General features: G+C 35.4%; 1 protein-coding gene across 1 annotated transcript in view; it reads right to left on the bottom strand.

Annotated features, from left to right (window-relative positions):
- CFTR (CF transmembrane conductance regulator) overlaps positions 1-23,338 on the bottom strand; it is a gene marked incomplete at its 5' end in the record, with an annotated part of 195,052 nt that overhangs the window by 105,115 nt on the left and 66,599 nt on the right. The window contains 3 exons of the mRNA XM_079931021.1: positions 10,243-10,434; positions 16,676-16,855; positions 23,031-23,123. Of these exons, the coding sequence (XP_079787147.1) occupies positions 10,243-10,434; positions 16,676-16,855; positions 23,031-23,123 (465 nt within the window). The remainder of the gene's footprint in view (positions 1-10,242; positions 10,435-16,675; positions 16,856-23,030; positions 23,124-23,338) is intronic.

Below are 23,338 nucleotides of genomic sequence, written 5' to 3'. Positions count from 1 at the left end.
AATTACTAAGCACTTGTATTATGCCTTATGCACAAGGAAACTAGGCAAGAAGGAGGAAGGAGAAAAGAAGTGTTGGGGGAACAGAGGGAAGGGGAAGGGAGAAGAGAGGAAGAAGAGAATGTGAGAAAGCCAAAAGAGTACTGTATAGAGAGAAAAAATGAATTAAGCATTTTTGCACACAGCTGTTGTAACTGTGGATGTAGCACTGTATGATACGTATCCAAAGAGGGAGGTTAACTTCTAAAGCAGGGAATATACATGAATGAATTCTATAAATTAAAAATCGGAGTTCTGTTCATTAGGGAAGACAGTCTGTTGGCCTAAGTCAAACTTGATTACAAATAGCTGTACCTACAAATATTGGCTAAAGATTAATCCTTGCTAGAAAGCTTAAGAAGTGAGAACATTCTATCAACTTGAAAAATAAAAACTCTTCTTTCACTGGGCTTTGGTACTGACCGATTCATAGCAGAAAACTCGAATTCCAATATATTCGTTATTGGACCCAACAAAAGTACAAAAAGCACTATTATAATAGATATTACAGTCTTTTGTTGTCGATATTAAGCTATTGTTTAATATTCATATATATATATACATACATGGTTTTTATGTATGAACTTGTGAGTATATATGTAATTCTATTCATAGCTTGAAGAGCTGTAAAATGCAGTGCTTTAACGTATCTTGAGATAAGTGTCCCCAAGGAAGCTAAAAAAGATACTTGAGACAAAGAATCTTATTTATTGTGTTCTAGCTCTACATTAGACTCAATTAATGACAGATTTCTGGACTCCAGACTTCAGATTCTCTGAAATGATTCTTAACAATCTATTTTCTAAAAGCTCTCTCTAGATGATTTTAATTCAGTTGGTCTAAGAATTGGCAGTTAAGAACCTACTCATTCCTTAACTATCTTTTCTAGGTCTACCCGCCCAAGATACTGGGACAAATCCAGCATCTAGAAAGTACTCCTTTCTCAAGAGCTTCATTGGCACATTACTGTGTTACCTCACACTTGATCCTGCTCTGGAGTTCCTCGCAGGTCTCCCAGGTCCCTAGTAGGACCAGTAGGTCCTAGTAGCCCCAGGAGATGGGCTTCAATATGTCCTTACCCATCACCTCTGAAGTAATCCTACCAAGATCCTTATTCTCTCAAGAGCTCATTTTAAAAAACCAGCTGCTCAACTTTCCCTGAGAAGGCTTTCTTCCCTGAGCTGACTGCCCACCTACTTAGGCCTCCATATTTTAAATTTGAGGTCATGAGGCGTGAAGAGGAGATTCTGCCCCAAGGTGAGAAGAAAAGAAGATAATTTGGAAGAAGATATGGGTAGAAATGTCTTGACATTTAAATTTCAAGTGTGTTAGTATAGGTGGTCTTCCCAAGATCAAGGAGTACGGAATTTAGGAGTATGGTAGCCTGATATGTCAATTATATGAAAATAAATATCCTGCAAAGACTTTTCAAAACTATGTCACGAAATTTTCAGTGCCGTTAGTTCACAAGTCTTTGTCATCGTAACCTTCTCTTTCACAAATGGCAGACTTATAATCCCAATGGTTTAATAATACTGTTACAATCATAGTGACATTAACCAGCCTGAAGTCCTAACTCAAAGTCTGCAATGTTCAATGCATAAGTCGTAGGAGTTTCTAATAGGCAACAACCCTAATCGAGTATAGCAAAAAAGAGAAGAAGTCAGAAGATTTGGATTCTCTTGCTGGTCCCATCAGTTATGAGACGTGATCTTCAACAAGTCTCTCAAACTTTCATTTCTTACACTTTAAAATGTGCATAACAATATTTCATAAATGTCTATCCACATCTCCATTACCCCCTCCAGTTTTCATGTTACACTGGATAAATCTCCCTAAAATATTGTTTTTATTATGGTACTCCCTCCAGTGAAGAAAAGCAACCATGGAGGACCCACCTGCTCCCCTCCCAAGGGGCCTGTGCTCCCACTAAGCACCACGTTTCACCAACTCCTCTTGCAGCTAAACCGCTGCATGAGAACTGCATTTCCCCAGGTATATGAAACATGAAAGTGAAGTGTGGATGACTCTCTCTTTCTGCCTCTTTTGGCTATTTGGTTTAATTGCTGGCAAGTGGGGAGACAGAAACCACGATCTGATTGTTCTCTCCCAGTTCGGCTCTCATCATATACGCCTTCCTTTCCAGGTCCCAGCTTCGCTGCACCACCTAGAGTTCCCCTGAAAGTGCAGTGCTCTCACTTGACTCCAGCCCATTTCATCCTACACCCCAGCCACACACAACTGATCATAGCTCCTCGAAGGTACAATGTTCTCTGTTGGCTCCCAGCTTTGTACATTGTGTTCTCTTTCTGGAATATTCTCCCTGTTCTTCATTCAAATGGTTCCTACTCATCCATCATCTCTCTCACCTTAGATGTCACTTCCTCCAGGGAAACCTCACCTGACCTTCTAAGACCAGATTAAGTGCTGCTTCTCTATACCATATAAGTACCCGGTATTAACCAATATCGTAGAACTTAACAAACTGCACTGGTTTTACTTGTTCATCTCCACCAGAGTGGAAGACCTTTGAGGACAGGGATTGTGCCTTTTTTACCAGTAATTCCGAGAGTTTGATGCAGTCCCTAGTTTAATGTTTGCACTCACAAATATTTACTACATGAGTGAATATATATATTCATATATATGTGTGTGTATATAGATATATTTCCCCCCCCCAAAAAATCTGTAAGTCAAAAACTCATTACAGACAGGACCCTTGTTATACTTGCAGGCAGCATTCAGAGTACCTAACATATACTGTGTCCACAGCAGAAACTCAACAAATGCTTATTGAAATCAATTTTTTAATTTATGAAATTTGAATCAAGGGTAATTAAACCTTCTAAATAAAAATTAGGTATTACAGACTTGGTTCTGAAACATATTCATGGTAATATAATTGTCATTTCAAGGGCAATTTTTGTCTACAGAATACTTATACTAAATTTTTAGAAAACCCAAGTGTCCCTTCCTGGAAAGGAATTTATGAACATTACCAAGTTCTAAGGTTCTATTAAAGTCTAAAGTTCTATTAAAATATAAGTGTAAAATCTTCTCTTGACCTTGTTGAATTAGCCATCACTACAAAATGGAAAATTCCAGGAGTGTGGGGTCCAGTATCCCAGTTCTTCAAAAGGGATGAAACATCAGGCCTATATATAATGATACAGCATGGCTTTGACCTTTGGAAAACTTAATGATGTTTTGTTTTTTAATATGAGGGGCCTGGCTTAAATATCTTAATTTCATTATCTATTCATGAGATAGCTTGGTCCCAGACAGTTATAACTTGACTTTTTTTTTTTCTTGCAACTAAAGATTCTTTTATAATTCGACTTTTATACTACTGTTCTGTTGATCTGCCCACATCTTAGGAAGAGGGGCAGTCTTAGGGTTATTCAGGTTTTAGAGATGTAAGAACTCCCATTTGTTTAAGCTAATAATTAGTTCCAGAATTGTAATCTTAATTGCTAAACCCTAGTTCACACTTTTAGAATTCAGCACATTTTCATTTTGATTGCAAACTCTAGGGAAAGTGGTCACTAGATAACTAGAAAGTTAGAATTAATGGACCAATGCGTGCAAAAATGCTTAGCAGAGCAATGCTGACTTGTGCCCTCCCAATGGATGTTAGCTAGTATTTATTTTTAAGTTCCAGGGTTCAAATGAAGTGAAATAATAGTCTAGTTCAGGAAACGCTATGGTGTTCCTGTTTGGTTCCACAGTTTTATTAAATAAATGTAGTTGCTTCATATTACAATAAATAAATGGGAGTGCTTTCAAACTTAATTACCTATCAGTAGAAAATGACAGGTGGTTCAAGGTACAGTCACTTAGTGTGGTTTATTCTGGTTTAGGGGACATAGTTCAGTGTGTTTCGAATATCTGTTTTGGATGTCTATTATATCTTGGCTACTATTGCATGCAAATGTTAATTTGTGTGGCCATTTTTTATTTACAGATCTCCCAACTGAACATTCCTGAATTCTCCTACAATGGTGGATTGACCACCCAAAGGTCAAGTCTGTTCAATGCAGGTGAGTTTTGGCCAGATTTGAAGATCCAGGGGTCAAATTCAAATTTAATTAGTCTTGTGGTATCTGCATGATGGAATTTATTTTCCAGAACAGCTGTTAACTCATTTCTTTGCTTACTTCCCTCCCAAGTTTTTCATATTTCTTGCCAGTTTCCCTCCCAAGATTTCTTTCTCTTAGTAATCTCTTGCCAAGTTCCCTCCCAATGTTTTTTTCTTCTAGTGACTAAATGTGAAAACTGTCTAGTGGAATAGAAAACACAAACAGATGTTACTTCTTCAACTTACACAGTAAATATTTTTATTACAATGTGTATGTAATGAATGGCCATGACAAATATTTACCTAATGACGACCATTTTGTGGTTACAGAAGGACTGCAACAGCTCTGTGGAAACCAGTAACATATCCTAAGCCTCGGACCTCTTCTCACATCCCCCACCCCACCTCCCACCATGCACTGTTACAAAAGCCAATTACGGCTCCAAACCAGGTCCTCTTACAAGAGAGTGAGTCACTGAAGAAAGACAGTCCAATTACTTGGTACCCAAACACTAGCCTGCCTGGGATCTGTTGCTGTCAGTTGTGAGACAGTGTCATAGGATAAGATATTGGAGAATGGCGAAGGAGCGGTATTCTGGAAAGTTTTAAAAGGCAAGAGGACAGTGAAACCTGTCACTCTTTCAATGACAAAATGTGATTATAATCTCCTTATGGGATAAGTAAATTAACGGGGGCCCAATTATATTAATTCCTCTTTTTGAGCTAGTAAAATCTTCAGTGCTGGTTACAAAAGTCACAAATAGGAGGATTCTAAGGGTAGTTTGGGAACGTGGAAAGAAAAATTTGGAGGAGAAGTTAATGGGCACAAGGATACAAAATGGTATTTTTAAGAATTAACTATTAATTTGTCTAGAAATCCATTCTACTATAATCTAGATCCAAAGTAGGACATATAAGCAAGACATGGAAAAGTTCCTGAAAGAGGAGACCTAAAGGTGAAGAGTCAACAGGACTTGCTTACTCGTGTCTGCTTGTTACAATTTATTCTATCAGCATAGCACTGTCTCCATACTCTTCCCTGTGATAGAGTCTTCACTAAATCCCACTGGCTGAATAGTTTTCAACCACAGACTGAAATCAGAAAACTATGTGAACTATGTTGTGCATGCTTTTTCCTATCGAAGCAAATTTGCACCTACCTGCCTACTCCTATGACACCAGGCATCAATACACACTCAAGTGCTTTGTAGATATCAAAGTTGAATAAAAACACAAAAATGAGGAAGAAAATATTCCGCCTCATCTACAGCCCCAAGTCTAGATGTAGTACATTAAGAAACAGATCAGCTTTGCCAGTCAAAATGAAAACCTACTGAATCATGAACGTTTGTATTTGGTGATAGGGGCCACAGAGAGAACACGCTGAGGGAGTGTTGGGCTGACACCAGCTGTTAACCCTCAAGGATTCTGTAGGTATTTTGTGTTCCTGTGCTCAAAACTCCTCCACCAAATGCTTAAAAAAATAAAACCTTCATTTTGGAAGGTCCTCACTGGCCTCTTTCAAAGGCAATTTTCAAGGGCAATTTTTGTCTACAGAATACTTATACTAAATTTAACAACAACAAAAATCGGTAACTTTTAAAGTCGTTTAAAATAGGGGAAACTTGATTTTGACTTTCAGGATAGTCTAGCATTTTTAATTATTTTTATTTGTCACTCCCAGCAAAAACTTGTTGTTGTATAATTGTCTCCTCAAACTCTGAGACTGTGAGGCTCAGAAAAGAACATTTTCTGAGCAAAATTCTTGCAACTGACATGCCTACTTCAAAATATTTCTGACACAGTCATCCAACAAGAATTTATCCTTCTCCCTATCAATGTGTTTGGTGGAGTATCCCAAAATAAAATGTTTAGAATCACTATTCTCAAGGAATTTACCATGTAGTTGGATAGATAACAGCATACAGGAAACATTCAGTAAAGAGAAGAGAAAATCATATACTAATGTACTCATTGTACTTACTACATTTGCCAGTTTAAAGTACAGGAATTTAGGAGAGACTGGATGCTTTTGCCTATCATAAGATGACTAGGAAGACCTAAGTCAGTTGCAAACGTCAGCAGGACAGAAAGGAGCAGGGACTCAGGGACTATTAAAAATAAAAAACTAAGTGTTTTATTTGCTATTTTAAGGCAAAGAGGATGAAGAGTGAATTGTACAATAAAAAAACAAAGAACATCATCATTATTAAAACCCATCTAGTGGTGTCCTCCACTGGTACTTTGTTAGCAATACCTGTGATCCCTCTGCTTGATCAGACATCTTAGTCATCGTAAGATCAGACATCTTAACTGACCTCCACATCCTTCTTTTCTAAACCCATAGCCTCTCTACCTGTACCTCTTTCCAGTTCCTGTTATGTAAGGAATCCTTAATCCTAAACCAACTTCTCGAGGGAAAAAATATTCACTTTTTCCCAAAGGCTCATTTTTCCTGATGCCCTTTCCTAAGGATGCAAATATTGAATAGTACACAAATAAGGGATTCCTTATCTTCTCATAATTACTCTGATACTTTAGTCTCTTCTTGTCCATCATTGACATTATCTGGATTACTGAAATAGCTTCCTATTAGTCTTCCTCCTTCTAATCAGAATAGCAAATAGTACTACTATTACTAATAATAATAATAATAATCACTGTTTTATTTATTAAGTACTTTCTATGTGCCAGAAGAATCCACAAAACCCTATAAAATAGGTAATATTATCCTTATATTGCAGAGGATAAAACTCAGTATACAGCAAGGTTAAGTAACTTTCTTCAGTAGCCCAGCTCTATCAGGTTTCAAAATCTCTGTTCTTTCTGTTAGTCCACAAAGGTTTGAATCACATCCACCTTAATTCTGCTTCTCATATCACAGCCAAAGAGATATATCTAAATTGCAAAGCTGATTACACTTCCCTGATTAAAGCTCTCCAAGACCAAATTCCTGAGACTGGTTTTCAAGGCTCCCAAGACATGGCCCTCCAGCTTCATTCCTCCCCACTCACTGTCCCCCAATAATACTCTCGTTCTCTCAAGATGCTTGTGGTTCCCTGCGCAAACCAAGTGGTTTCATGTCTGGTTTTTCTGCTCATGCAGATTCCTCTGTCCAGAATATATTTTCCATTTTTACTTATCCTTCAAGGTGTCTGTTTTTAGAGAAAGCCTCCCTGAGAAGCTCCCTCAACTGGACTTCTGTAGTGCCTGAGAGTACTTCTACCCCAACGCTTGCTATATTGTATTGAAATGGTCTCTTTGCATATGTTTTCTTTGAGTAAAGGGATAATAAAGTTTTCATTTTGTACCCACCTTGCCTCCACCACAGTGAACGGTGTCTGGTAATCACAGAAGTCATGTTGTGGGGTCTGAAAGGGAGAGAGAAACTAGAAGCACCTCCCAACCCTGTGGCCATTTCTGGAGCATGGAACCAATATGCCTACACGCCAGACCTTCAGGATCGTATGCCAACTGTTTTCTCCCACAGAACACTCCAACTTTTGTTGATTGGGTCATGTAGAGCAGCTATAGATGACCACTTTTATAATTTTCTCTTAAAACTGCTTTTGTCAGCATCAAAATTGATATTGATGATTTTTCATGGTTCTCTTCAATTACGCCAAACCCCACCTTGTTTCCCCAGTACTCACTAACAAGAACAGGCTCTCAGACACATTTATCTTACGTCATGCTCTCTAGCAGTATTCTCCACCTCCAAAGGAAATAGAAATGAGCTACTGTTTACTGAATGGCTAATTTGTACCAGATGTTGTGTTAGGCACCTTCTATTTATCTCATTTAATTTTCTCAACAATCCAGGGAACATCACTCATCAATCTTCACTTCTTCATATCAACCTAATCTTCTCTATTCCTATTGGCAGCTCTAATGTTCTTAATCAAAAAAAATTCCTCCAACGCCATAAGTTTCACTCTTGTCACCATTAGAATTCCACAGGGAATCATTCCATCAGAGGACATCAGCCTTGTGCCTCCTCTGGAGATTATTCCTTACATTAGCAGTCTCAGCTTCATCCTTTTACTCCTATAGAAATGTCTCTTTTGTTCCTATTAGAGCAAGCATTACATTCTTTATTGATTTTTTTCCCTACTGGCCCATGAACTTCCGCAGTATATAGATCTTGCTCTATTCATATTTTCATAAAAGACAGCAAGTTTCAATAAATGTTTTCAAAATTAAGACTCCCTATTTTCTTATAGTTTAAAAGTTCATTTAGGCACAGAAAACCATATATTGTATGATTCTAATTATGTGAAATATCTAGAATAGGAATATTTTAAAGACAAAAGTTTGCTTAGGGCTGGGTGGACGAGTTAGGTATGACAGAATGTAAATTGATTGCTAACCGGAATTTCTTTTAGAGGAGTTCAAAATGTAGTGATGGTTGTACCACCTTGAGAATATACTAAAAAAAAAAAAGAAAAAGTATTATACACTTTAAAAATAATTTTAAGGCTGGCCGTGGAATCAGAAAAAAAAAGGAATATGTTTTTATTCTTATCCTCTTTCCTTCATTATTTTAACAGTTTTATCAAGATATAATTCACATACCATACAACCATTCATTAAAATACAGGTCACTTTACTATGCACTCTTTAGAAAATAGACCACATCTTATTCAACTTGGCATTCTCAGGACCTAGCACACTATTCAGAAGATAGTAAATGCTCATTTTATGAACTAGGTACCTATACCTCTGAACTTACTACTACTGATATAGCTATGCCGTATTTGGGTTAAATATACTTCCATAGGTTTACTTGGGGGAATCAAGACACTATTTATAAAACCATTTCTATGGGAAAAGATATATTCAAAGCAAAAAATAAAACCTACCAGAAACCTGCCAACACCTTGCCACTAATAAACAAATAGAGCCCCTGATTTATCTTGCAGGGCACTCACTATCAGTCCTACATCCTAGCCCCCTCCTAGACAAATATCTGTATTCTCTAGAAACATGCAGATGCTTTATAACAAATGTAATGAGTGTTCCAACCTCTAGGTTGTAAACACTATCCCTGGAAGAAGAGTTTTTGAGGAATGAGGAATATTTTCTTCAAGGTAAATCCAGTATTTTTCAGGATAGTTTTCATTTTTATTATGCTTTCAGAGTGTATGAAAAATAAGAGAATGGAGCTTTTAAAAACTACTGTTGAATGAGTCAGTATATACATAAAAAGCCATTTGTTCAAGGATGTAGCCCTCTTTTGTAAGGACTGCAGTTTCTATCTAATCCACAATTAGCCTTTTTTCTATTTTTCTTGCACTGCATTTTAAGCTTCATTTTATTCCACTGCAATTTTTTTCATAAAAGTTGATTTAAAGGAATCTACTAATGTCAAATGCCATTTACCAAGGATAGTGATTTTGAATCAAGATCACTATTCAGGCAATACTACTGATAAACCTCATAATGTGATATTTTCCCTGCTGATCAACCTCATAATGATATATTCCCTACCATTAACACCAATAATTATTGAACCCTTTATTATGCAATTTATGTATTGAATAGTATAAGATCCATGTACTGACTTCACTTGGAATGCTTTCTGTATTTCCAGATGATTAGCTCATTCCTTGATATTGTCACGAAGTGATTCATCGTAATTTTGCCTCTGTTTCAGAGAATTAGTCACTAAAAGTTGTATGGTTACATGTTCAAGGCCAAAGGATGAGATCTAATCACAATTTAATTGCTGATTCCCTACTGGTGGTCAATGTTTGTTTCATTAGGCTATGGTGTTATTAAAATAATTAAAATCCTCTTATGTAATTTTGAAGTACCTTTTAAAAAATATATGCTATATAAATGTCCATGGAGGACATCTGTCTCACTAATAAGTGTACAAAATTCTTACCATTCATAGAGTTTTTATTGTAACCAAACCAGACCACCATTTAAAAAATAAATTGTAATTTCTTTATGTTTCTGCAAGCTTCTTACAGCAGGGGTCATATATTTTATTAATTAATTTACTCACAGTTTACCCATTGTGGAAATGTGATTAATATATACAGATTGATTAAGTAAAAAGTTAAATATCTAGTTTGAAGGTTTCATATGCATAATCAGATATTTTTCACATAATTACTTACCTCTTCTAGTTGGCATGCTTTGATGACACTCCTATATCTATACTCATCATAGGAAACACCAAAGATGATGTTATCTTTAATGGTGCCAGGCATGATCCAGGAAAACTGAGAGCAGAATGAAATTCTTCCACTGTGCTTAATTTTACCCTCTGAAGGCTCCAGTTCTCCCATAATCATCATGAGAAGTGAGGTCTGGAAATAAACCCATTGTTATTACGTTAAATCACTTGATCAAATCACTCTCAGGATGCACGTGCCTCCAACTGTCATCCTAAGCAGAAGTAACTCTTCTAATTTTTAAAGATTCTATATTAATTTATTCAATTCAAAAAAGTTTAAGCACTTCCTGTTCTAGGTATACTGCTATGCACAAAAGATACGAACAGGAATAAAACAAAGAGGAATAAAAGAGACAATTACAATGGAGTGTGATAAATGCTACAATAGAGGCTCACAGAGATGGGGCACCTAATTCAGATTGTTGGGATGGGTTTGGAAGAGGTCAGGGAAAGATTAGTAACAGCTGACATTTATTGACGGCTCATTTATTTTCTCATATGCCTTGTTCAATCTGTCTAATGCCGTTGTACCTTTCTTGGAAACATGTTCAGAATCTGGGGGCTTCTTCCACTACTACCTGGATTAAGCTAATATCATCTCTTGCCAGAATAAATACAATAGCCTTCTAACTTACGTCTTTGCTCTGCCCTTGTCTTCCTATAATCTATTCTCAAAGTGGCCCTGTCAAAATGTAAGTCTGATCATGTTACTTTTCTACTGAAAACCCTCCAAAGGTTTCTAATGTCTTCAGAACAAAAGCCTAACTCCTCACAAGGCCCTTTGTAAGTCCCTCAGAGCCTTTTTACAAGGTCCCAAGTAATGGTGTGGCTCCCATTACTTCTCTGACAGCTCTACTCTCCATGGCTCACTGTGCCAACCCCACTGACCTCCTTGCTCTTGTGTGAACTAGACAGACACAGTCCCATTTCACAGGTTTGCTCCACCCCTTACCTGGAAGACTTCCCCAGAGAGCCACATGACCTAATCTCTCACCTCCTTCAATTTTTTGCTCAAATGTTACCTTTCAATGAGGCCTTCTCTATCTCCACTGCTTAAAATCACACCGCTATCACCAATCTTCCTTTCTGTTTTATCTTCATAGCATTTACTATCATATGACATACACACACACACACACACACACACATATGTATATCTCCCACTAGAATGTGAGCCTCTTGGGTTGAGGAAGAGGGTATGTTGTGGGTTTTGTTCACTACTATATCCTCAGGGCCTAGAATGGTACCTGGCACAAAGTACCTACTCAATATAATTGCTAAATGATATTGTATTTTACTCAATAATTTAATGATATGATACATTATATTAAATTAGAAGGGCTCAATAACTTTAAACAGTGAATTACTGGTACATAAATATAGAAACCAATGGAAGTGAATTAAAACTACACAAACAAATCCAAATGCATAAAAGAACTAGTGTTTGATAAAGATGTCATCTAAAATCAGTGGAGAAAAACAGACTATTCAGTATATGGTGCTGAACAACTGAACAGCCAACTGGAGGTCAAACAAAAGAACTGTAGCCATATATCACACCATATGCATGATGAACTCCAAACAGGCCAAAGAATAAGTATAAAAATAAGACCATAAAATACTTGAAGAAAACATTGAAGGATGCCTAAATTTAAAAAAAACAGAAAGAAAAATGGAGTAAGAAAGCCTTTCTATGACTCAAAATCCAGAAGCTATAAAAGATAAATTAAATCACGTTAAAAAAAATCTTGTGCACAGAAAATGAAAGGAAAGAATGTCAAACTGAAGTAAATATTTGCAAGTTATATCACTCAAAGGAATAATTTCCCTCTTAAGTGATCTTAAAATCAAAAGGAAAAACACTAACATCTCATTAGAAAATTGTGCAAAGTATACAGATATTTTACCAAAAATTAAAATAGAAGTGGCCTTTAAACATATGACAAGATACTGTACTTTATTCATAATAAGTGCAAATTGAAAAAAACACTGACATACGACTTCACCCAATGAGACTGGAAATAATTAAAAAATTAGATGCCGTCTGCTGGGGATGCTGTGGGGTAATAAATCTGCAATCTTATATGGACTGTATGGCACGTGAATAAATCGATGCAACCTTCAGGAAGTTTGACAGATATACAAATGCTTTACCATTTCTAGGAAGCTACCTTGCAGAAATACTTGTAGGCGTGCTAAATGGCATATATGCAAGATTAGTCATAGCGTCATTCTTTGTGTTAGTTAAGCACTGGAAATAACCCAAATGTCAATCGATAGGTGACCATTACATTACAGACCTCTAACCAAACAATAAAATACTATACAGCGATAATATATAATATATATACATTCAAAAAATTAACAAGAGTAGCTGCCTGGGTTGGGAGAAATGGTGGAAAGTGGAAAATAAGCAGAGGAGAAACAGAAGTGAGAGGGAAATTTTTCAACTTTTTATACATTTTAATTTTCCAGAATTTTTAATTTTAATAAATAATAATATCACCTAAAATATATTAGGAAGAAAGGAGGGACAAGAGACAGACATCTTTGTGATATCTAGTTCAGTAAATTTTAAAATTCTTATTGTATAGGGAAAAAAATTCCAAAATTCCTTATTTCTACATAAAATTCTTCTATATAAAAATTAAAACTAGAAGTGTTATTTTCATATAGAACAGCTTTATAAATCCCAACAATGGAATGGATCTGATTATATATGGATTACATATCTCTATATATAATATATAAATATATATATGTGTGTAGGCATATATTATATGTGTATATATACATATATATGTATACATATATATGCACACAATATACAGGTTAAATATAGGTTTGTATATATTAAATACAAAGGTTAAATATATATTTAACAATATTTATCTATATAAACTTATATAGATAAATATATAATATTTATCAATATAAACATTTATCAATATTTTGGTATTTTGAGAGATGTGAAGTTAAATGTAAACATCATTGAATATAATACATATATAAAATACCAAATATTAATAAAACTTGGCAGACTTTGTATTTTATTTAAAAAGTAAGCAAAAACAGAAGCCAACAGCCATTCCACACATCTGATGCTCAGTTATTAGCAGAGCAAGCTAAGAGTTCCAGAGCAAGGCCAGCCAGGGCAGAAGACAGAGACTATGTGCTGTCAGGGGTTGTCAGCAAGGCCACAGACCTGCTTCAGTTGTGTAGACAACAGAAGAACTAAAAATCCCCACACCCTGGGGGCGATACCATAAGCCAGCCTTTAGTTGGGGATACCCAGGAGTGTAGACTCTTACACCAGTACTGCTTAATTAAAATAATTCAAGGAAGTTTCATAAATGAAAGATATTGAATGTAGATTAGAACCCCCCCAAAATTCATTTTCCCAAAGACATTCAATTAAATAAATTTATATCAAGCACCTATTACATGCTAGGTACTATGATAGTCCTTGGAATATAAAAACAAAGAAGACATGGTTCCCCTACAGTCTAGACATTAATAACAAGGGAGAGTGATAAAATTAAACCTGACCTTACTGGGTTTTTTTAAGAGACTAGGACGTGTGTTTTATTCAAAAATTAAACAGTCCAATAAAAATTAGGTTTTAAAATCTGTAAACTCTTTGACTCTGCAATCCTAGTCTTAGAAACTGATCATTAGAAAATTATGAAATGCACAAAGATACAGATCAATCGATTTACAAATAATAGAGAATGCCATCACAACATCATTTATACAAAAATAACTTGGCAATAATCTGAATATTCAACAAAAATATGTAATGCTATGCAGCCATTGCGAATGACTGTGTTCTGCAGATAAAGCTTTGTGATGTGTTTGATTTCTATCTGAGTGAAATTGGTTACAATACAGTATTAGAGAATAATCCTATTTTGGTTTTTATAAACACATATATATAGGAAAATGTCTAGAAGAAAAATATTTCAAAATATTTACCCGATTATCCCTAACAGGTGAAATTAGGAATAATGTGCATTTTTCCCTGATATTTTTTGTTCTATCTGCATTTTCTTGCTTTTCTACAAAGTTTTAGCAACAGTATAAACAACTACCATTTATTAAGCATGTATTTTGTTCCAAGTACTGCATCAAGGGCTTTCTATACATTTCCTTATCTAATCCTTATACCTGACCTTACTGTATTTTATATCTCCGGATTTCCAGAGATATAAAATACAACCAAAATCTCAGAGATAGCTGCTTGATCCATAATGTCCTTCTGGACACAAGTATACACATATATATGCTTTTATAAAATGCAGATCATAATGTGCATATTATTTTATAACCTGTTGTCTTTCTTCACTTAAGAGTATCTTCAGAGTCATTTTTTAACATCCCTTAGCCTGACTGAATAACATGCCATTATATAACTACACCAAAATTTATCTAATCAATCCCCTATTGTTAGATATTTAGGGCTTCCCCCAATTTTGGGCTACTGAAACTATGTTGTGATGAATATATAAAATCTCTGCAAACATACTAGGATAAGTCATACAAATCGACAAGTTATTTGGTTATTTTTAAGGCTTTGGATATACAAATTACCAAATTGAGTGGTGCAGGAATTATCTTGAAATGTGAATATTTTCAATTATTCTATCTTATATTTTAGTTAGACCTTTTATCTAATAAGATTATAAAATGCTCCATTCCTATACTATGAAAGGACATCCTCCTAGACTGAGTTGCCAAGTTGTTTCTCAGAGGGGTTTAATTATTCCTAAGGGGTCACTGCCTCCATCTGACTCCATCTTCATGTCTACTTCCCAGAAGATGCAACTGTAACTCCAGCCAGCAATTATCTGCTCATCAGTTCTTAATAGAGTTGCCTGAAATTTAATTGCTGGTTAAGTCTTGTAATCTGTAATCCCAAAGCTATTTGTTTACACCTTTAAAGAAGCAATTTTAAACACCTAAACAAAATTAATTAAAAAAATTCTGTGAAATACTATTACTGTGTGCTCACAAGCAATCATTCTTGTTTAGATCATCTGTGACTTGCTTATTAGCAACTCCTCCTATGGTATCATTTTCTTTTAATAGTGATAATTGCTAGTAATATTATACAAGAAATAGAAGAAAAAAGTAGCACTTGGAGAAGAAACACATTTTTCTAAGAAGAAAATGCACAACTACAGCTACTTTATTGAAAGGCCTATTTCTCATGTGGGAGAACGTACCTGGAGAGAGAAATAAGCAAACTGTATATCACTAGCACTATGAACACCAAATTCAATGATTAGAAATTTTCTATGGCATTTTGTTTCCCACGTCTCAGACTAAATTCTTCAAAATATGGTTCTTCCTAAATTAGACATTAATAAATAACTGTCTTTCAGGAGTATTTCTATTTTTATTTACATTTTTATCTTATAGCAGCACTGCTCCTTCCTTCCTCCCTCCCTTCTTCCCTCCCTTCTTCCCTCCCTCCCTTTCTTCCTTCCTTCCTTTTCTTTCATCAAAGCTAAAATTATAATCAAATGGGATGAAGAACCTATTTTTAATAGACTTTCAAAGCAAATACCTATTATCCTTAGTAGCCCATTCCAAAGCCAGGAGGCCCTTTCTTATCCCTGATTTTATTCCTTCATGCCCTTTAAATTTATTTCCTAGATAAAGACAACAAGTGTTTATAATTATCTGAACAATAACTCAGGTCTTTGAAGATCACTATAAAGTCTTCTTCTGACAATAAACTTTGACCCTTTAGCTTTCTAACCTATTAATTTTTGTCAGATGTATCTCCAAATATCCATGGTTTATAATTAGTTGGGGTGGGGGCAGGTGTTGAGGCTGACCAGCACTGAATAAATTAACATTCCTATGTATTGCCTTCAAAAAACTGTCCCAACTCAATAATTTTTCCTCATAATAAATCATAAGCAAGTCCGAGTCCATTCTCCAAAATTCTAATGTCAACGAAATGGGACCTTTTACATGCAGTTACTGAAGTAAAATCTAAGCCATGATTTTCCTGGACCAGCTCTGAGAAAATGTCTGTGCCACAGACTGGTAAAAATGGATGCTTTATTTGTTCAATAAAGTTATTGAATGCTCATCCTGTATGTGCATGACGCTGTGCTGAGCAGTGTCCAAAATATAAAGATATAAAAGAAAAAGTCACTGAAAATAATAGGAAGAAATAAAAGGCTAGAGGATGCTATCAGTGGAATAATTTATATTATAAGGAACTCTATATCCAAGTATTCTCCTAATACCAATGTAAGAATTTCTCCAAAACATCTTATTACATTACAGACAAACTAGAAAAAGAAAGGAGAAAATCATGTCAAGTTAAGATCTTCATAATGAGGTATAAATGAGACTACCTTGCCTGCTCCAGTAGATCCAGCGACGGCCAACAACTGTCCTCTTTCTATATTGAAACTGATATCTTTCAGGACAGGAGCACCGAGAAGTGAGAAGTTACTGAAGAGGCTGTTATCACCATTGGAAATTTTTCTATTGTTATTATTTTGTTTTGCTTTCTCAAATAATTTCCCAAATCCCTGTAAAAAAACAAACAAACATGTTTTTCAGATATTTTCAATAGCTATTTGCATTATGTATGATTAGTTTGAAAAGCACATGGCACATGACCCATACTTTACAGCACACAATTGATAGCACATGATTTCTAGAGCACATAATCCAAAACATCTGAAAATTATAATAATAATTTCAATTTCTCAGATTCTTGCTCACCGCCAAATTTAATTAAAGATATCTATCTACATATATAAAGGTATCTATCTATATATATGTGTGCGTGTGATGTAAATATATACACACACATAAATATATATCCTCTCCTATAGGCTGGGTACATAAACATAATTATTTAATCTTCAGTAGAATAACAATATATGAGGTAGATTTTATAATCCTCTTTCAAAGCTGTAGACAGTGACTCAAAGAAGTTAAGCAACTAAAGTCATGTAAGTAGTAGGCCTGAGTAGAATTACAACCCAGATCTTCTGCTCTATCATGCTGGTAGTACCTTCCTCTGAGAAGCTCAAAGCATTTCTTTAATTAGCTATTATTAAGTGTAAATATGATGATACTGCCATATGATTTGAATGAATTCCATTTTTGTAAGAGTAGCTGGGAGAAAGAATTCTCTTTTGAAAGTGCCCTGCTTCTCTACTGCCCCATGGAAAGCGTTAGGGTAGTGGTCTTCAAACCAAAGTAAACAGCACTACAGATTATCAGGAGGAAGGTAGTGCACACAGTTTTAACGGAATGTATTCCCACATCCTCAACATGCAAAAGTACTCCTTCCTAAAGTTAGTCTGCCTGAGAATTTGCCTGCTGTTTGTCATTTCTCTTTCCCACTTCCTGCTCACAATTGTCCTTCCCTCACTTTACACAGAAGAGGCAGCCTTCTCACTAGCCCTAAGTTTAGTTACATTGCATCTTCTGGAGTGTAAAAAGCTCAATAATACAAACAAGGGGACTGTAAGAGAATGATTTTCTCCTGAAAGGTGATCCCATAAAAGCAAAGCCAGAAATACTGAAGGAGGTAACATCTTATTTCACCCAAGTTTCAAACTGATGGCGATCTATGTGTCTTATCATCTCAGAATCAGATTTCAGAAATGAATTGAGAAATAAGATATTTTAATTAACTTATTATTTATTTAATTTTAATGAGTTAATAATTTAATACAAATTATTATCTGTATTTTAAAGTCAAGTCACACTTTCCTGACATAAAGCAAGTCACATTCAGCTGATTGGCTTGACAATGAGACCTGACTTCATAAATTCATTTATTTCCCATGAAATTGCACTGAAACTGCAGCTCCCAAGTTTTGAAAAAAATTATTTAACATATGAAAACAATATACAATAGACAAGAATTACATTCTTTGCCACCACTTAAACCTATGTTGAAAAATTAGTTTTTAAGTTGAAAAGTCAACTTAAAATGTATCAGATATACATAGTTTTTCAGAACTATTTTAGGGCATACATAAGCAATTAAGCTTAAAGACCACTGCTTGAATTCTTATGATATGGATGGCTAACACCCCTTTCAGTTAACAGATAACTAAAAGCAAAGCTTTTAAGAAGTAGGCAATGAAAAGTCTTTAAATGAGACAAAGGCATCTGTTATTCCTTTATTCATTTATTTAACTAATAGACATTTCTTGAGCATCACCTCTGTATTAAAGACCACTTCATGGACTTCCCTGGTGGTCCAGCAGTTAACAGTCCATGCTCCCAATGCAGGGGGCCTGGGTTCGATCCCTGGTCAGGGAATTAGATCCCGCTTGCGGCAACTAAGAGTCCACATGCTGCAACTAAAGATCCCCGAAGATCCCACGTGCCGCAACTAAGACCCAGCACAACCAAATAAACAAATAAATATTTTTTTAAAAGACCACTTCAAAAATCCCACATAGGAGAATAACATATGGATAGATATTAATACTGCAATGTGTTTAGTGCTACAACTGAAAATTCACACCAAGTCCTATAGGAGCGCATTAGAGAAAGCAACTGACTCAGTCTGGAATTTGACCAAGTAAATGACACAGTACTAGGCTATGAAGGATGTAAGTGGTTATTTCACAAGAGCAAGAAATAGTCTAGGTGTTCCAGGAAGAAGGATCTGCATGCACATTTTAGGCTTAAAAGAACAAAATACATCTCAGGAATGGTGAGTGGCTAGGTGAGATGTATATGGTAAGATGACAAAGGGTATCCTTGGTAAGGTGGGCAGTGCAGGCTATTAAGGGGCTCATGTGCCATGCTTAGAAATAGGACGTTTATCCAATAAACCCTTGGACCAATGGAAGGTTGTTTTTACTAATAACTTTAATTTCTGAGTACAGAAGTAAAACACTTATTTCAGGAAATTTGGTAAACAGAGGAAAGCAGCAAGAAGAAAAAAATAATCACCTGTTATCCTACCACTGAAAAGAAACCACGTTTAACATTTTAATGATACCCCTCCACTCCTTCACATATATATATATATATATATATATATAAAATCATATATATGATATTTTACAACATTAAGGAAAAATTATACATAAGGTTTGTGACCTGCTTTTTCTGAGTTACAATAAATCATAAATATTTTCACATATCATTAAACATTCTTTTAAATATAATTTTAAGTTGCAGGATAGTATCCAAGAGCATGGATAAAGTATAAATAGTTCTCTATTTTTGACATTATATGGTTTTCTTTTTAACTTAATAATTCTGTGATGCATGGACTTTGCTATAAACCTTGGAGCAAATCTCTTTTTTTTTTTTTATAAGTATAAATTCCCAAATGTGGGATTTCCAGGGCAAAAGGTATAGCAAAAATTCTAAGTCTTTTGAAAAGTAGTTCCAAATTTTCCTCCATTAAGGTATGAGAGTGCTAGATTTGAGGAACCATTATCAACACTGTTGCTTTCTGGTTTGGGATTTATTTTGTTTTGTTCTGTTTTTTCTGTTTTATAGGTGAAAATGGAATCTCACTATTGATCTTATTTTTATTTGATACCTAGTAAAGTTGAACATGTTCCATGTTTACAAGTCCCCTGTGGTTGTCAGAGGAAGAATTATGATATCCTTTGCCTTTACTTCAGTCTCTGTCTCATCTTCTCAACTAGCTGGGTAATAAATCATGACATTCTGAATTTCAGTCTCCTGAGTTGTTGAGGGTTTTAAATGAGGTAATATATATGAAAGTATTTTGTATACAGTAAAACATTAGTCCATTTCTTTTAATTAGAGGCAGAGAAACCTAGGCTGACCTTTTGGCTCTCTCCTAACCAGTTGTATAACCTTGTTCTAGTTACTTAAAATCCCTAAAGCTCAGCTACCTAATACATAAATAGAAATTGTACCTATTCAGCTTGTGTGGTGTGAGGGAAGAGTCATATATAACTCATCAGGGACTTGCCTCTTGAATAACTGGGTGAACGGTGACATCATCAAATGGGTGGAGAAGACAATGGAAGGAGCAGATTTATGAAGCTTGGGGAGTGATAAATGTGAGTGCTTGAGGAGCTTGCAGGGAATTTGGAAATAATGTATGAAGTTCAGGAAAGAAACTGGGGCTAAAGATTTGCCTTTGAGAGTCATCAGCACATTGATGTCAGGTGAGCCTGAGTCACCCAGAGAGCATGAAATGCCAGAAGGAAGCCTAGGTGCAGACACAGTGGCCCATCACCATTGAAGAGGCAGGCAGGGAAGACTTAGAATTCATGGTCGGAATATAAGATGACATGGAAAGAGTGGTTCACTAAAGCTAAGTTAAATAAGTATTTTTAAAAGAAAAGTTTTAATATATTGGTAAGGGCAGAATCCAGATTGCAGCAGGGAAAAGTCATAAAAGATGACGAAGTAAGAACAGCTTTGATGGCCAAAGGAAGCAGAATGATAAAGCTTGGAGGATGAGGCTGGGTGGGCAAAAGTCAGAGAAGAAATTTTTTTAACTTGAAAATATTTAAATGTGAAAAGGAGTCAGTTGAAAAAAAGATGTTAAAACTTGTAGAGAGAGACTAATTGCTGGCCCCATGTCCTGAGAAGACGAAGCAAGATGATAACAGTTTAGTCAAAGGCAGGAGGAAGCATACATCTTTCACTTAGATAAGAAAGAGAAGAAAAAAATAATCCCAAGGGCAAAGAAAGAAGTTATAAGTATGCATACATGATGCTGCATATCTTATAGCATCTATATATTTTCTCTATATCTTACAGAAGTCAAGACCATCTGCTGGGGGTGAGCAGAACCTAGGAGAGATTGGGAGTTTCAGGAAAGTGATAAAAATCTGGAAAAGCTTTTAGAGAAATGGTAAAGAAAATTAACTAAATACAAATGAAAAGATTTCCCAAGAAAGTTTATAGGCCCATTTGAAGTTGAAACAATAACTGTATAAAACTTATAACTGACTAGAGTATATGATTTTCCCAGATAGCACCTCCTTTGTCAAAGATATCAAGTGAATGTTTTGTAGCAAAAGATTCAGTGAAAGGAAAAGGGAATTGAGGGTGCTGCTGGGAGAAGAACTGAAGTGACTGGTGTTGTCATTGGTGAAGGTTAAACCAGGAGTAGTCCAAAAGGGAGAACTAAGGAGCCTGGAAATCTTCATGAAATTGGAAGGCAGTAAAGGTGGGATGAAGAGACTGAGAGAGCTAAGGTTAGGAAATTCTGAACTAAGAAAGAGATTCCAGAGTGTGACATTTCCAAAGTGGAGTAAGTCTAGGTGCTCACCAAGCTCAGCATGTGACCATGAAAGGAAGCTTCTGAACTAACTGTAAAACGTAAGTTCTGAGGACAGTAGTGGAAGGATTTCTCACATGGGTGCTGAAGTTTCAGACATGATGGCAGAGATTTAACAAGCACCACTATCCCGGGTAAATATCATCAAGGGGTATCCAGAATTTGACAGCTGACAGAGTCTGGAGGATGAGGATACAGCCGGATGGAAGGTTCACTGAAGGAGTTGTAGTCTGTGACATTTGGGTCCAAAACCTGACTTCAGCCCTTGCCTGTTCTGTGAGCTGAGCCAGGTTCTGTAACCTTCCTAAGCCTCCATTCCCTTATCAGCAAAATGGAAACATTAAGATTTCATCATAGGAATGTTATGAGAAATAAGACAAAACATACAAAGTGCTTATCTAGTACCTGGCAGATTGTAAGGGCTCAAGCATGCTACCTATTTTATTAGATGAAAGCAGAGTGAAATGGAGATTAGAAAAACAATTGTAAGTACTGTCAAACTTCTTATTTTTCTTCATGCCTAGAAAGGCATTTGAAATTCCTAAAATCAAAGAAGTAAAATCAACCGGATCCACACACCTCTCCACAATTTTTCTGGGCAGATAAAGAATTATTCTCTTACCTATGTCTAAAAAAATGAAGTATAGTAAAGCCCTTGAGGTCAAGTTACTTACGTAAATAAAACCAATTTAAGATATTGTGAAATATGTAGAAGTGGGACATTGGTTTCATAACTCCTATGTTTACTCAACATAAAAAAATGATAAGGAAAGAGGAACTCAACAGGTATTCTCAATAATCAAATATTACTTCTTTAGAAGCTGAAAAATCATTGATAATATTTTTTCTGACCATGAGAAATATTTACTACAGAATTTTTAGTAGTGAATTAAAATAAGTAAAAATAGTAGAAAACAATACATTGGTCTATTTCTCATACATCTTTATGGTGACTGGTGTATGTAAATTGCATTGGATTGGAACTTGAGATCAGAGAGGGTAGCATTTAGTGAGGAACTATCATGTGCATGGTACTATGCTGAATACTTTCCATAAGTTATCTCAGTCAATCCTCACAACAAACTTGCAAGGTATATATTAATATTCCCATTTTATAGATGAAGAACAGGAGGCTCCACAAAGTTCAGTAACTTGGTCTAGATTACACAGATAGTAAATGGCGGAACCAGGATTCAAACCCTGTTCTATCTGGCTCCAAAACCTATAAGCTTTGTATTACTTCCTAATTTGTTATGTGAAGCAAATTACATGACTTAGAGAAAAATAACGAGGCTTGCCTATCGTATTTAATATTCCTGGGCCTCTACCTCTTAATCTATAAAATAAGTTCTATCATCATGCTAACTTTATTGCCCATTCGGATGAAAACCAGAACCACAAACAAGCAAAGCTTAAATATTTAGAACAAACAAAAACAAAAATTATCTGACCTCCTCCCAGAAGGCTGTTACATTCTCCATCACTACTTCTGTAGTTGTTAAGTTATATTCCAGTGTCTTATATTCTTGCTTTTGTAAGAAATCCTGTTTGCAAAAGAGAGCAAAAACGTATTGCAGAACCAGGATACCATTAATACATTATTACATCTATTTTACACTCTAATAGTGATGCATTCTGTACTTGGATTTTATGAATTACATTAGAAATTGTTTCTTAATAAAATAATTTTATAAGTGTTCTAAAGTTAATTTGCCAAGTACTAGAATTAATCATTTTGAAATGTAATATTTTATAAAAC

Source organism: Stenella coeruleoalba (genome assembly GCF_951394435.1).
Source record: "Stenella coeruleoalba genome assembly, chromosome: 9".
Taxonomy (NCBI): domain Eukaryota; kingdom Metazoa; phylum Chordata; class Mammalia; order Artiodactyla; family Delphinidae; genus Stenella; species Stenella coeruleoalba.
The sequence above is the reverse complement of the archived record's forward strand: the minus strand, read 5'-3'. Positions and strand labels throughout refer to the sequence as shown.